The 15,049-nt window shown below is 41.3% G+C and overlaps 1 protein-coding gene across 1 annotated transcript; it reads right to left on the bottom strand.

The window, feature by feature from the left end:
- Positions 1–3,854: 3,854 nt before the first annotated feature.
- LOC124006136 (ammonium transporter Rh type B-like) lies at positions 3,855–14,572 on the bottom strand. Its single transcript, XM_046315935.1, has 10 exons — positions 14,172–14,572; positions 9,783–9,969; positions 9,462–9,612; positions 9,122–9,269; positions 8,683–8,849; positions 7,058–7,195; positions 6,191–6,324; positions 5,922–6,043; positions 5,628–5,701; positions 3,855–5,162 (listed from the first exon to the last, which is right to left on the bottom strand). The coding sequence occupies exons 1-10, from the start codon at positions 14,356–14,358 to the stop codon at positions 5,085–5,087; spliced, it is 1,386 nt and encodes a 461-aa protein (XP_046171891.1). The 5' UTR covers positions 14,359–14,572; the 3' UTR covers positions 3,855–5,084.
- Positions 14,573–15,049: the final 477 nt, after the last annotated feature.

Below are 15,049 nucleotides of genomic sequence, written 5' to 3'. Positions count from 1 at the left end.
CAATTTGCAAAATTAGCATGACATAAATGTAAAAGGCTTTGAAAATAAAAGGCTTGAAAGACCTATAGCAATGGGGGGGAAAGTACCCAATTGTCATACTTGAGTAAAAGTAATGTAGTACTTAATACTTTAAAGTATTTTTACTTAAGTACTTTACACCACTGCCTATATGCTCAGTGCTCCGTTGACATTTCACAGACATACGCTTGTTTTTGTGAGTAATTTCAAATTAATATGAAAAGCCTATACTAAAATATGAAAATACTACATCAAATCAATATCAATCTTACATAAAACAGACTCTTTGGTCCTTTAAAAACCTGCTGTATGTAAAGTATTGTGTGCTGTAGCTTGGAAATAAATAAATGAGACTCTGGATGACAACATAATGATGTTTGTTTCCAACATTAGGGCTGTTTTCCTAAAGAAGTTTTTTGTGTCTTCCCAATCCTAGTAAAATCTCCAATAACTTCTGAACTGATTATGATGGAGAAATGAGGTTTGGACTATTGGTTTTCTTTGAAGATTATATACACAATTAATATATTATTTTAGTAATTGGTCAAAACGTGTGTTTTTGATTGGACACCCTACCAACTGCATGATTTGTTTGTCTGCTGGGAAATATACACCCTGATTGTGACATACAGCACACTTGGCGGTGGGGGCTTTGGTTCAGCAGCACTGTCCCTAATTCTTCCCATGTAGCCTCATAGTTGGTGAGGGTACCTCGACATGAACAGGCACCATGGTCTTTCCCCAGGAAGGAGGGGACAGGTGGACAGCTGTTTACTTAATAGGCGCAAATGCTGAAGTACTTAATGGAGCTTTATTGGGCCGATTCAAATGTAGAAAGTAATTATGATGATTATGATTATGGTAGCCTAACTATTTCATTTCCCACCGTTTCTAGAATCATGGTTAGTAAATGCCTTTGGAAAAAACAATGCAGATATGATGTGTAATGATTTTTTATCACCAAAATATTCCACTCAAAATCTGGATCAATATCAATTAAACTGATGGATTATGGAGAGCTTAAAATAGGATAATGAATACACATTTAGAGGGAAAATACAGCTAAGAGAAACAAACTTAAGTTTTAACAATAATATTACAATAACAATACAATAATAGGCCAACATGTTAATTGCAGGCATTTGGACAGAGAGAGTATTGGGGTAAGATTATCATGGCCTCTGCCCAATGGCTACCAGGTAGTGGGAACGATATTGAGACCCTTGGGGTCCTTTGGAGGTTAGGGGTCCTAGCCAGCTAAGGCCTCCTATTGCGCTCTACTGATGTCAGACCCCATCGCCCCCAATCTAAAGTAGAACATAATGACTTAATAGAGTCCTCGGAATTTTACATTCGCCTTTGGGAATTTCCCCCTGCTTATTATTTGTGGGAGTGTTAAGTGTTGTTCATAATTCTAGTGAATTCTAATATAATAATAATATAATATATGCCATTTAGCAGACGCTTTTATCCAAAGCTACTTACAGTCATGTGTGCATACATTCTACGTATGGGTGGTCCCGGGGATCGAACCCACTACCCTGGCGTTACAAGCGCCATGCTCTACCAACTGAGCTACAGAAGGACCACAATTCTAATTGTGTGTTGTCATTTCCCCCCTGTAGCATGTCAGTAAAGAAAAATGATCTCTGCATTTGAACAACAGCATAAATACACCTATTTCACGTCAACAACCGAGTGACCACTGCTGCACATGCTGCCACTGTTTTGAACAGATTGTACTATTTAGAACAAGCAGCATAGGGTGAATGGTCGTCACTTGTTACCACAGCTAGAAATTCATAGTCTGCCTATTTCTACAATTTATCTTCTTAAAATTGGATTTTGAACCTTACCTTACCCCTAACAATAACCACGCTGCCAACCTTATGCCCAATCTTAAATGCATTGTTGTTTTCATGAACAATATAGCCAAACAATATTGACTTTGTGGCTGTGATAACTAGTGGAAACCAGGGAGAACACAACAAGCATGCAGACGCAATAAGTGAAAACATTATCTTATTGGGGATAGCTAGCTAACATAATGTCACAAAGCATGATGCCCTAGTCAGTAAACTTTCATTCTGAAATAACTTTTTCAGAGTTAGTCAGATATTGGTCCGATATTAGTTTAGAAAGACTTGAAATTGGCATGGGAGCTAATTAGCTAGCAAGGTACCAACTAGCTCAAAATGACTAACTGGCTAATTCATTTGATTATGCTTTGTGATGCACCCAGGTTTATGCTGTTTTAGTCCACACAACATGTCACCCTGTCACCTACATTATAACTTGATGTACAACATGGGGTGAAACCAAATTGTCCATGCTTTTTTGTCCTACTTGATCTGCAATGAAAATGTTCTAGCACAGATAAAACAATGATATTTCACTGGATGTGTAAATGTGAAGCATCCGCTTGGCGTTTCCACTCACTACCGCATATGGTGGTGAGAGGAAGCCCAGTGCCTGGCAGTGGGAGAAGATGGATTTTGGCTTACATTCTGCAAAGGTTCTCATCGATGAAAGATTTGATCGCAATACAGTTTTCTGTTCCCAAAGCTAGAAACTGTTATGAACAGAGTGGACTACATTTTGTGGACATTCCCCTTTCCAAAGTTTCCAAAAATTGCATTGTTTAGAAGAAGTACGAGGGCAAATTGAGTTATTGCACACCTGCACTTCACAGAGTAGGCGTTTTCCTAATGGAATATGCAAATACATGCTAAAACGCGCCAATAGGATCTTGCTAGCTGGTGCTTGGCTCTGCCCCCCTTCTTGCTTGTTCTGCCCACTATTGCTCATTTGTTCCCATTTGAAATAACACTGTGGTCTATCTTAGGTTAGTTATAAACATCTTTGGTTCTAGCTCTGTTCTTTGACTCGCTGGATGTAGTTTATCAGGTTCCAGGCTCCCATGACTGTTATGATTACTCATTTACAGCTTTCTTTTTTGCTTTAGCCTCATCTGTCATCTGGTCTCACGTGCGGAAGTAAGCCATCTGGCGTCAGAGACTCATTGGGATGGAGACAAGAACAGACTCACAAGTTCTGACTGAACGGACTCACATTTGAGCACCGCAGGAGGGTCCATTCACTTTTTGCTGTTATAGTTTATGCTATGAAATGCTGTGATTTCATTGGGGCAGTTCTCCCTCATAGAAAATAGCTGGAAAAACAATCCATGCAGTGTCCGCATGGCCTATGTGCCTGCAGAGGCAAAACTTCTGCTGCTGGCAGTCACTGAGGGGCAGAGTAGTAACTGAACAGCTTGTTTTTGAAACAGGAAAATGTACACATTCATCACACTTTTATGAGCATGAATTTATTTATAATATATATAATATATATATTCACTTTACATAGGGTTATATATATATTAGTTAAAAAGCATGGACCAATCACAAGAGTAGGAGTTGATGCAATCGGCGATGCAATCGGAGGAACCCCTAAATGTCATTGCAGGAACCTTTTTTTTCCTTCCCTCACATGAACATGAACTGGCTCCCGGCACTTTTAACGAGGCTATTTTGGTCTTTTGACGAATTAGATCTTTTCACAACAGCTCTTTTTCAGCTCATCTGATTGATTAAAATTGAATATGGCTGCCTGTCTAAATGCAGCCGAACACACCTGCTTCCCTAGGATGTTTGATCCCAGAAAGTGTTAATCATGTGGTATATGAAAAAAAAAACATTTGGATTTCGGGCATTAACTCGGAGGTATTTACGGGCTAAATTATATATTCAGGAACAGATTAAAGGAACGTTTCAGACGAAACTCCTCAAAATGTCCAATGAACAAGATAAAATAATAACAAAAAAATATTTATATCACATTTGAAAGATTTATTTCTGCCAAAATGTGCTACAGGTATTATTCAATTATCATTTTAAATTCACAGCAATCCAGTGTAACAAAGTCTGGGCACCATTTCCTTCCCTGTAGCAAATAATCCATTTGATTCAATGGTTTGTTTGTCTGTAGTGGTGAAGCTAGTCGTTTCAATTATATCACATTTTATGTTGTCTAAACATTTATGTACAATACACAACTGTACATAATTGTACAATAGCAACTCTACTCTAGACCCAATACATTTCATAGTATAGAAATATAACAAAAGGAGAATCCCGACCCAGAGAGAATATTCAATAGTCAAAACTCTACTTTAACTATCTATGCATAGCTTTAGTTTGGAATACTTTTCATTTTTAGTGATGGACATGCACCTATAAAAGTGATTGACTATTCACTATTCATGAAAACATCCGCGATTTACATTAATCACATGCGAGGTACAATTTTCTTTGGTTTTATATTGAATTTACAACACATAGGCCTACTGCGAATTTGTCTTTCCCTTAGTCAATCAGATGATTAAAAGTGGCTAAAAGTGTAATTCCCTTAACATTGGTGCATGTAACATCTCTTAGAAGAGTGGAGAAGCCAAAAATATCTCAAAAACACTCAATTAAAAAGTTGCTTAATCCATTGTTTTTGTATCATCAAACAGGTTTCACTAGTCGTATCCAAATTCTCAGACCACGATTCAAGTTTATACCTCTGTCATATACTGTAGCTTCATAGCATAATATAGAACCATAACATAAGGCAGTTGGTAGGAGGTATATTGCAATGGACTGTCCACAACCCATGCTGCTTGGAGGATAGCATGCTTCTGTCTGGTATAAACACATTATGGGTTACCTTGAGATTGTTTACTTTTGAGAGTGAAAGGCACTTATGCTGATGGTCTGGAGTGTTTGAACACACACTACCACCATACTAGTGAATCAGATATGGTATTGGCACATTGAAATATGGCAGACATACACAAAGCACCATGTGCTGCCACATCCTGGTTGTACAATCCACTATGTGTGTGTGTGTGTGTGTGTGTGTGTGTGTGTGTGTGTGTGTGTGTGTGTGTGTGTGTGTGTGTGTGTGTGTGTGTGTGTGTGTGTGTGTGTGTGTGTGTGTGTGTGTGTGTGTGTGTGTGTGTGTGTGTGTGTGTGTGTGTGTGTGTGTGTGTGTGTGTGTGTGTGTGTGTGTTTATGTGTTTATGCGTTGAGCTTTTCTGCCTCGTCTGGTGTCCTGACAGTGGTCAACTCCTCTTGTGAGCCCTCCTCACCAGGCAGCTGAGAGAGAGAGAGAGAGATAAATGGATAGAGAAAAATATGTAGTGGTGATTTATTTAGACCTTTATCTAGTCCTAAAAATGCAAGTATACCTATTGCCTATCTAATTTCAAGACATTCCTAAATCTGTATATTTTTTTATAAAGAGAATTACAGATGATCAATTGCTGATTATAGATGCATTGACCATGTGAAATGGTACCACCTGGTATTCCCGAGGGTGACTGCTTTGCTTATGATGAAATGCAGTTATTTGAGTTCAGTAACCAAATGCAAGCATGACACCTTGTGGCCACATATCATATTGCACAACATTGGGCCCAACTGCATGCCATCGTTCGCAATCTTTAACCCATCATGGGCCTGAATGGCCCTGCACTCTCACACAAACACTATGTACAAATCTGTGAGTCCTGCGTGTCCATTCATCGATACAAAGTGACTGGGTGTAATAGCTAAACTTACCTCCCAGTAGATGCCATCCTCAAAGCAGATGGTGTCAGGAGGAGCACCATAAATTGGCAGCTTCAGAATAAAACCTAGAAGACGAGGACATATAAATTGCATGACAAGGACATGATACAATTACACACAGACACAAGGCATAGGCCTATATACAGGGACAAAAGAGCATAGTTATAATATCCCCAGGAATTTGTGAAACAAACAAGTCAAAGCAATGCCTATGTGTGCTTACAACATTCTGTGAGCTGGTAATATTTAAATCCCCCCTATCCTCTAGCTAGTCCCTCAACATACCGGTGATAAGACCGCCCAGGAGGGCGATGCCCAGGGTTACGGCCAGGGAGATGGCCTGTCGTACGCCCTGGAACGAGGCCTCCACATCACCAGAGTGGATGTCAGGGAACACATCAGCCATCCTGCAACACAGAGAGCAGGGAGTTGAATGAAACTGTTGTGTGAATGCACACTTTGATGGCGTCTGTTTGTTGCGCAGTAGGGGGAGCTTCACCATAAAACCAGGGGAGGGCACACTTTCCCAACTTGTCAAAAAAAGGCAGACTAACCCATCTCCATAGACGTCCTTGGTTGCCAGAGCAGCAGTAACTGCGCCAACGATGGCTCCCAGGACTCCAGGCATGCCGTGCAGGTTGTGGACGCCACACGTGTCCTGTATCTTCAGCTTTTGTTCCAGGATAGGCTGAGAGGCCAGGGGTGGAAAGTTGTCAGTGCCATGAGTGCGGGTGTCTGTGATGTCTATGTACCCTAGCACCCTCATGTCCTTCAAAAGGTGCCATATACACATAAGTGGATGTGTTTCTCAACATGACTGTTTATGTTGTAAATAGATACTCTTGTTCTGTTGGCATCATTAACGGTCATATCCTACTGAGACCCTTTGAGGGTACATTCTGGGCTTTTCAATGATATCGCATGTGGGAGTGTGACCTGGATAACTTTCTCTTCCAGGTTTGTTAAAATGGCTGCCAACACAATTAGCACATTTTATGGAAAGGTAAGTGTGTGTAATTAGCATTTTTTTGTGAGTTTTATACTCCAGTGCTTTTAGTAAGTAAATATCTCAGGAATAGTTTGAGTTTTCAGAGCAGTGCCATCATTTTTCAAATAAGAGCTTATTTATGTTCTCTGTAGTTATTTTACCCACTGTACTTTTTTACTGTTGTTCATATTTACTATCAACTGATCTATTAAATCCACTACAGTGCACATACAATGGAAAATACATAAACCTATATTTGTTCATTGTTTTCTTTTTCTGTAGAAGTCTTTTTCACCCCAAACACTTCTTATGTAATATCATTTCTTTTTATTTACAGATATGTTTAATTGCTGGGTCTCAGGAGGATAATACATGTTAATTTCCATACACTTATGTCCTATATCCTGTCTTACCAATGGCAGGTTGGCCTTACCGAGAGGAACTTGAAGCCCAGCACAGAGACGGTTCCAGCCAGGAAGCCCACAATCATGGAGCCGAAAGGAGTGAGCATCATTTCACCAGCAGTTCCCACGGCAACCCCACCGGCAAGGGCAGCGTTCTGGATGTGCACCTAAAGAGAGGAGAGAGACAACGTTTTTTAAATGGTGTTCAAAATGGTTGATTGTCCATTCATACCTTTATTTTAATTATCCCTGTTCTCAAATTTTACATGGTACCAATGTCAAGGAACGAGAAGGTAGGATGATTGATGTAATATTTGAATAATAAAAAATCCCAACCAAAGGATCCTTGTGTGACAATTTGCTATCACCATAATGCAAAGTGGAGGTGTGTGACCGTGTAGAGTTCAAATCAAATTTTATTGATCACATCCACAAATTTAGCAGATGTTACTGTGGGTGTAGCGAAACGCTTGTTAGATTGCAGACAGATTTGATGATATGCTGCGGACACACTACCCTTTCAACAACTATGAGATAATCTGAGCTGATTTGAACGGCACTACTATCACCAGGTCATGTGCTATGTTCACTGACTCCTACACTCCCTCCATTGTATAGAAAAGACAACTTCAGATTGATTGCCATCTAGACAGGAATGTAGTGGACCGTCTTGATTTCAGAATGAGATGCAGATGACAGCCATGTCCTCAAGGGACATAGCAACTAGATATATTGTCTGGCTCACATGACTGTATCTCTAAAGGTAGATAGTAACTATGGTGTGATGCTTCAGCATGCATTTTTTGGGATGGTTTCCAATCTCGGCATTCTTAAATCGTATCTCGTGAAAAAGTTTGATGATTCATAGTTTGGTAGTTTAGAATAGATAAATCCAATCTAAACTAGAAAAGTACATTTCAGAAGAAAATCTGTGTGCTTGCTAGCTTGTTTAAAAGTATTTGTTTTTAAAATAAGTTAAAGAAGTGGTAGTGACTGCAGTAGTAATGGTAGTGACTGGTTATAGTTGAAAAAGTGGGTAGATGAAAAGATTGATTGATTGGATTGATTGGTAGGATAGCCTGAACATGTGAAAGTTGGCCTGGTGTTGTTTGGTGAACGCTTCAGGAGTTATGGTTGGTGAGTTAAATGCTATCAAAACGTTTTTCAAGCAATCTAAGTTGGTGCAGTCTGCACATTTGGAAGTTTCATGTTAATAGCCTAAATCATTTAAGAGCTAGTGTGAGGGGAGTAAATGTAATAGTAATAATAACGTAAGTACCGTAGAAATCTAGAGTTGTGTTTGTGCAAACATCCTGCATGATGATTCAGTTTGCCAATAAGGATTTAATCCCAAAGGAGTCATCGGTCTACTATCTGTACTGTAGCCCTATGATGCAACATACAGTTGAACCAGATTGTAATGTCAACAAACACAGGGAGAAATCTTCCTTCCCCTACCATGTCTAGTCCCTCACTCCCACTCGAAATGATCTGGGAAGACCACTTTAAACCCCTCATTTCCACTGCATAGTCCCTGTAGAATCCTACTTCTCCCTACTTTGTCTCCCCAAGTCTGCATCACCTGTCTAGCCCTATACTACTTTTAGGGACCTGATTTTCCTCTTAAGTCCCCACACTGTACTAGCTCCCTCACCATATCGAGCTTGCCATCATGAGCCACAACGGCAGACAGGCCGTAGGTGGCCAGGGTGCAGGCAGCCAGGGAATAGTAGGTGTTCATAGCCGTGCGGTGCTGGTCGTCTCCGTGGGCCGTCACAGCAGAGTTGAAGCTCGGCCAGAACATCCACAGGTAGATGGTGCCTGAGCAGTCAGTGAAAAATAAGTATTAGCATACCGGTATGTAATATAGTCCTTCAGTTTAGCAAGCTTACAGGTAATGTTTTTTTCCTGGGGAGGTGGATGTACTCTTAATTATGACACAGATTCCCATATATTGGTATGCATCGTATGTACAGTCAAAACATAACTGGCGTCTTCAGAAAATGAAGGTTAAGTTGTCCGACTTGTTGATGGTGGCTAATTGTATCTAAAGTACGGGCTTCCTGCTAACAATGAGCAGGAGGTATTCTTACCAATCATGGCGAAGAGGTCAGAGTGGTAGACAGAGCAGTTCTTGTGTTTGCTCTTGTCCAGGTTGGGGCGGTAGAGAACACGAGCCACCATCAGGCCAAAGTAAGCTCCAAAGGTGTGGATGGTCATGGAGCCACCAGCATCCTTGGCCTAAAGATGGAAATTATCTTATTTAAGGGGTGTAAAAAGCTTCGTCTATAAGTAGAGTTTTCAATAGTGAGGAGAAAGCCTAATAGGAGAGTAGGCATAATAGTATGTAAAACAGTTTTAGTGTAGGTTTGTATACAGACATATACAGTATGAATTGTACATTTAATGGTACACCTAAATACACACACTCACCCCCAGAACAGAAAGCACAATGAACTCATTGACTGCGAACAGGGTGACTTCAATCACAGACATGACCAGCAGCTGGACTGGACTGGTCTTCCCCAGGACCGCCCCGAACGAGATGAGCACTGAGCCTGTGCAGAAGTCAGCGTTGATCATACTGCAGGAGGGACAAACACTCAACTCTTAATGATAGGGTTTATTATGGGATGCACTACAGTATACACTTACACCCGTATGATATGCCACGTATACACATTACATGTATCTGCTGGTGTGTTGTGTTTATTATAGTAAGGAAATGTAGGTTAGTGTGTGCATGAGCCCTACCTCTCTATTCCGACATGGATCTTGCCCCCGTGCATACCGTGGACGAAGCCCTGCATGAGAGTGGCCCACTGCAGAGCGAAGGCTGCGATGAGGAAGTTGAAGCCCACACTGCTAAAGCCGTAACGTTGAAGGAACGTCATGAGGAAACCAAAGCCAATGAAGATCATCACGTGCACATCCTGAAAGCCTGAACAAAGGAAGAGAACATTATTGTATTACTTTGGATGCACATTGTCACTATTGAAGTGCCTGTGTGGTCAGTCTCGTAAACACATTAACAATCCCCTTCTTATGGTTTGTTGAGAAAGACTATCTGTCTTATGACAGTGGTATAGCAGTATCTTTCAACTAATTGAAAGTTCTGGTGACTTCCCCACAAAACACCAACAACCCCTTTTAGTCAACATTTTGTGATTTAAATTGAGTGGGACAGGGGGCTTTGGGAGCCTCAGTTGACCTACATAGAAGGACACAGAGAAGTTACCCTGTGTCTCATAGCTCCATTCAGCCTGCTATCTGGCCTTGTTAACCCGGCCTACTACACCTCCCCCTGCCCACTGGACGTATTCATCCACATGGCACTGGGGAGTAGGGACAATATCTATTGGTCGTTGCCTGGCAACTGATCATTGGCATGGAGGATATTCCCACTGCCCGACTCCCCACTGGCAGGCTGGCCCAAATACCCTGTGCCATCTCTTAGATTAGAAGGACACCTACAGAGAGGTGAGAAAATGTAACATGCACACACACACAGGCAACACCTATGAGGATGTAAATAAAAAAATGAAAATTGCACACATTGACATTTATTGTAAAAGCCCTAAAGGCAATCTATCACCTGCACTCATGAACCAACATACAAACCAGTTGTATTCTAATGATTTATTTACAGTTCTCTTAATTCTGACTGCATCTTTCAATCAGATAGAATTTGTCCAGTGATTATGTTTTATTATATAACAAATCACTTTAAAAAGTCAGCTACCTGCACACATTCATCCAAACGGTGCCCTGTGCACCCGCCATCTGACGAAGGTAAAGAGACATCTGTTACAAAACACCAAAAAGTCTAATGGCATTTGGCGATTGTCATTAAGTCTACAGTACACAGTACATGACCTGAATGAATGGATGCGTATTGCTGACAAATGGGGACACAAATACAGTTGTCTCTCACGAGCTCATCCGCAGGGGAAATTGAGGGCACAGTTGAAACAATGTTGCAAGTTCGCTAAAGGGTTGGACCCAGTCGATACCATGTAGAGTCCCCCCAAAGTTTGACTTCTGTTGAATTTAGGGAAGCTCATGTCTCATTCGGGGGGCGAGCTCCCCGTAATTTTGTTTTACTACACCTTAAACGTTTGAAGTTCCAAACAGGACATGATCAATGAGAGTAGTCAGATGTGCAAGTGTGTACTCTATGTGTGTATGTATGTGTGTTTCATTCTTGAAGGTGATCTTCCATTCATCAGTGAATGTGACAGGTTAAAGTTTATCTGAAATAATTACTTACAATGGACCTTTAGTGCATCCTCTTTCAATTTACCCAACCTTGAACAGGTTTCTACTTTGTGTCAAAATCAGTGTACTCAATCACTCAATAGCTTGAGGCAAAGAGCATAAATAGTGAGCCTGGCATAACGTGCATCAGCAGCTTCACCTGCTTAAGTGAAGGTCCAATCCGCAAATGCTCAATTTATTCAAATCTCAAGAGTCACAGACTTCAACCTCAAAGATGAATTGAATTCAAAGTCAAACGGACATGATCCAACTCTTAGAGATTCACGTAATTCAACTCCCAAAGTTTCCCATGACTCCCATAGCCTAGTCAACCACACTGACCACAGTGGTCAGTGTGATTGACCAGGCTATGACTACCAGGCCTAAACCAGGGAAAACCATGGAAAAACTGGACAGCTCATCTTTGGATCCTTAATGACCTTTTTCTGCCACACAGTCTTTTTCTCTTGCTTTCTCTCTCTCCCTAACTCTCTTTCTGTGTATCTCAGTCCTCCATATGACAAGCCTTGCTGGCATGACAATAAACACATAAATCAGACTGCCACAGCAAACTTTTCCTTCTCTCTGAAAACAATCACTCTCTCCCTCCTAACCCCTTCTCTCCTTTTCACCCTCCCTCCTGTACCCCATCTCTCACTCAACTGTTTCCCCTCACACTCCTCCCCAACGTGCCCCTTTCTCACGCAGAAGCCCCTATCCCCCTGGCCTTTCACTAATTGGACAGTGATGTGGTGAATGTGAAAATGAAACATTCCTCCTACACATTCCCATGTCTGTATATCAGATATTCTCACACTCCTACCCTGGGGCTTACCTGCACCCATTTATCTGCATGACATATAGTACAGGGACAGTATTGGGAATGCCTCAAGGTGTGGTGACAGCTAGGACTAGTTGCACACAGGAACTTTTAAAAGGGCTAAGAATTGGACACACCCAATACCTCCGCCACCTCCCCCCAACAGTCTTCCTTTGCATTTCATTACTGATCTGTTAAGGTGGAACAGCAACATTCATAGGAGGAAAAGTATACCTTTGCCTTTGGTGACTGATTGGACACCCACTACAACAGACATGCTGTAACCTATTCAGAGATCAAACTTCCTTCCATCTTGCTGTTGAAAGTAGCCTATGAGTTAGAGGGGTTTGACGCTCATCAAAGAAAGATCTGAGAAACTAAAGGGTTAAATCAAAGGACAGTAGTCTCTCCGCAGATCTCTCCCGAAACATTTGGCAACCTAAACCTCCACTTATTAGGAAACAAATGAACCATTTGTTGCTTTGCTGCTTGTGAAACTCACATTGAACACTGAAGAGCTCAGGGGTTGTAGGGGAGAGTGGAGTAAGTTGATACATGTTACATTCAGCATTACTTGGTCAAAGGGAAATATAGTATTCTTTTTAACAAAGATATTAACGTATATTTCGGGATGTTGTGTATCCCTGGAAATAATCCGATAATCAATCATTCATGTAAACATTACAGTTTTGAAAACATAGCGTGTCCAAAAAAAGTGTTCTCTTGGCTCAACTTACCCCGGGACGCCGCCTACAAATGTCTGTACTGAATTAAATATGACCACTACCTTTTTAAAACCATGTCTATCTTTATTTCCCAAACACAATTCAACACCATCACTTTTTTTTTGTCTTTTAATTATTTTAAGCATCTTTTAACACAGGCTTATTAACACCTGACAAACACTTTTAACATAGGCCAGGCTCTGTTGTTACCTCATATCCCGGCGATAAGGCCTTGCATTATAGCTGGGAAGAAAACACTTCAATTTGCTCAACTTGCCATTGGCACAACTTACTCCATGGCCATTGGCTCAATTTACCGAAGGACAAACATTTTGACTATATTAGCCCAAACAGCTGCAAGGATGTACTTTCGTGCTAGGTTTAGGACCTCATATTGAAGCTTATAGACACCCCAACTGATGTATAATCTTAAGTATCTTTGGTTTAGATACAAGCATCATGAAAACTCTAACACAATAAATTAATTTGACTTGGTGAAAATCATTTTTTGGACCTAACTTCCTTACTACTTTTCCATGTGATTTCTTCCTTCACAGAATCCATGATCTCTTCCCAAATATTTGGTCATATTATTAATTTTATGGTTTCCTAGAAACAAGGGTGGCTCAACTTACCCCTTTGGCTCCTCTTACCCCACTCTGCCCTATGTATCAAAGGGACTCAGAGTAGGAATGCTAATCTACAGCATTGCGAACAGATCAAACATAAAACAGAGTTGCTTTGCCCTCTACAAACCCTTACAAACAGCTCACCTCAATTACCCATGACCATCCCCACCCACCTCCCCATCTCCTCCACACACCCGTATGTAACATCCCAAAGAAAGACAGATGGGGAAGACTCCCTAGGTGGGAAGGCAATGTCCAACACATCACTGGAGTAACACAGAAGGAAAATAAATCATTTCCGATTTAGTCGTCAGATTCGTTTGAGCTTCAGACAACTTTTCTGTCATGTTCATTGTCTTGACAAACATGTGTGGCCTGACAATGAATGACACAAGACACTTGCCTAAACAAAAAACATATCTGCTTCTGCTACCATGCAAGTCGTCGACACATTGACAAAACATAACAAAGAAGGAAAAGAACAATCATTTAATTTCTAGAGATGGACTCCACATCCCCCATCCTCTCCACCCTCACAAGGTAATAGTTACCCTTATCCACAGATTTAGGGTCAGATCACCATACTACCTAATCATAACCATAACCATTAAAAGGAGGAAAACGTATCTGACCCTGTATCAGTGGTTATGGATGTCTACTACCCCACCGGTCTCGTTACCCCAACCCTACCCCTCTCGCTGCGGTCACTCACTGGGGTAGCGGTAGTAAAAGTCGTTGTCATAGTTGGAGGAGCCATTGGCGATTTCCTTGTGCCAGAGCTTGGCGTCTGTCTCATCGTCGTACTGGACCAGAGTGCCGAAGAGGATGATGATGATCACCTCCAGGATGATGCAGGCTATGGGCAGCTTCAGCCGCAAGTTAGTCGCTGAGTTCGTCATGGCTGTGGGGTTACCTGGGTATTCTCCTGGCTCTGCACTATGGCCTTAGCGGTGAATGGTTAAAAGTCCAACTCAGTTCCAGATCGGGGAACACAGCAACACACACTAACACTCACAAGCACTGGTGACTGCAGTGATGCGATGGGAGTGCAGGGAGTGCAGGGAGTGAGGACTCAAGCTGACACATGAGTTGGTCTGACTTAATTGGTGCGTATTGGTGGCAAATGTTCATGCCCACCACCTTTCTGTGTGCCTCCAATCATAGGCTGAATGAAAACCTCAGCTCCTCCCCTTCACTATTGCTGCTGTTAAGGTGGTCTGGAATGAGTTAGTACTCCTTAAAATGACCAGTTACTCCTCTAGATTCATAGAGAACGAAAATGACCCATTAAAAACTATTTTCATCAGGTTGCCCTTCACATTGAAATCATTTCTCATAACTTATCTACGGTAAAACATTAGGTTGATGTTTCAAGGCCCACTGTGAATTTAAAAAACACAAACAGATGCATGCAGAGAGTCAGACATGCACAGGATCTAACATATTGCTCCTGTGATTGTAAGCAGTGTCTCTCCATTATGCCATTGACTCCTCAAAGTTAGACAAAAAGTAAAATAAAAACTTAGCTTACCGTTGGCTTACCGTTGCTGTGACATAGAAACACCAGATTGTTGGCAGATTTCTTTGGAA

The sequence above is a fragment of the Oncorhynchus gorbuscha genome, linkage group LG19 (assembly GCF_021184085.1).
Source record: "Oncorhynchus gorbuscha isolate QuinsamMale2020 ecotype Even-year linkage group LG19, OgorEven_v1.0, whole genome shotgun sequence".
Lineage (NCBI taxonomy): Eukaryota > Metazoa > Chordata > Actinopteri > Salmoniformes > Salmonidae > Oncorhynchus > Oncorhynchus gorbuscha.
Note: the sequence above shows the minus strand (reverse complement) of the source record. Positions and strands in the feature narration are given on the sequence as shown.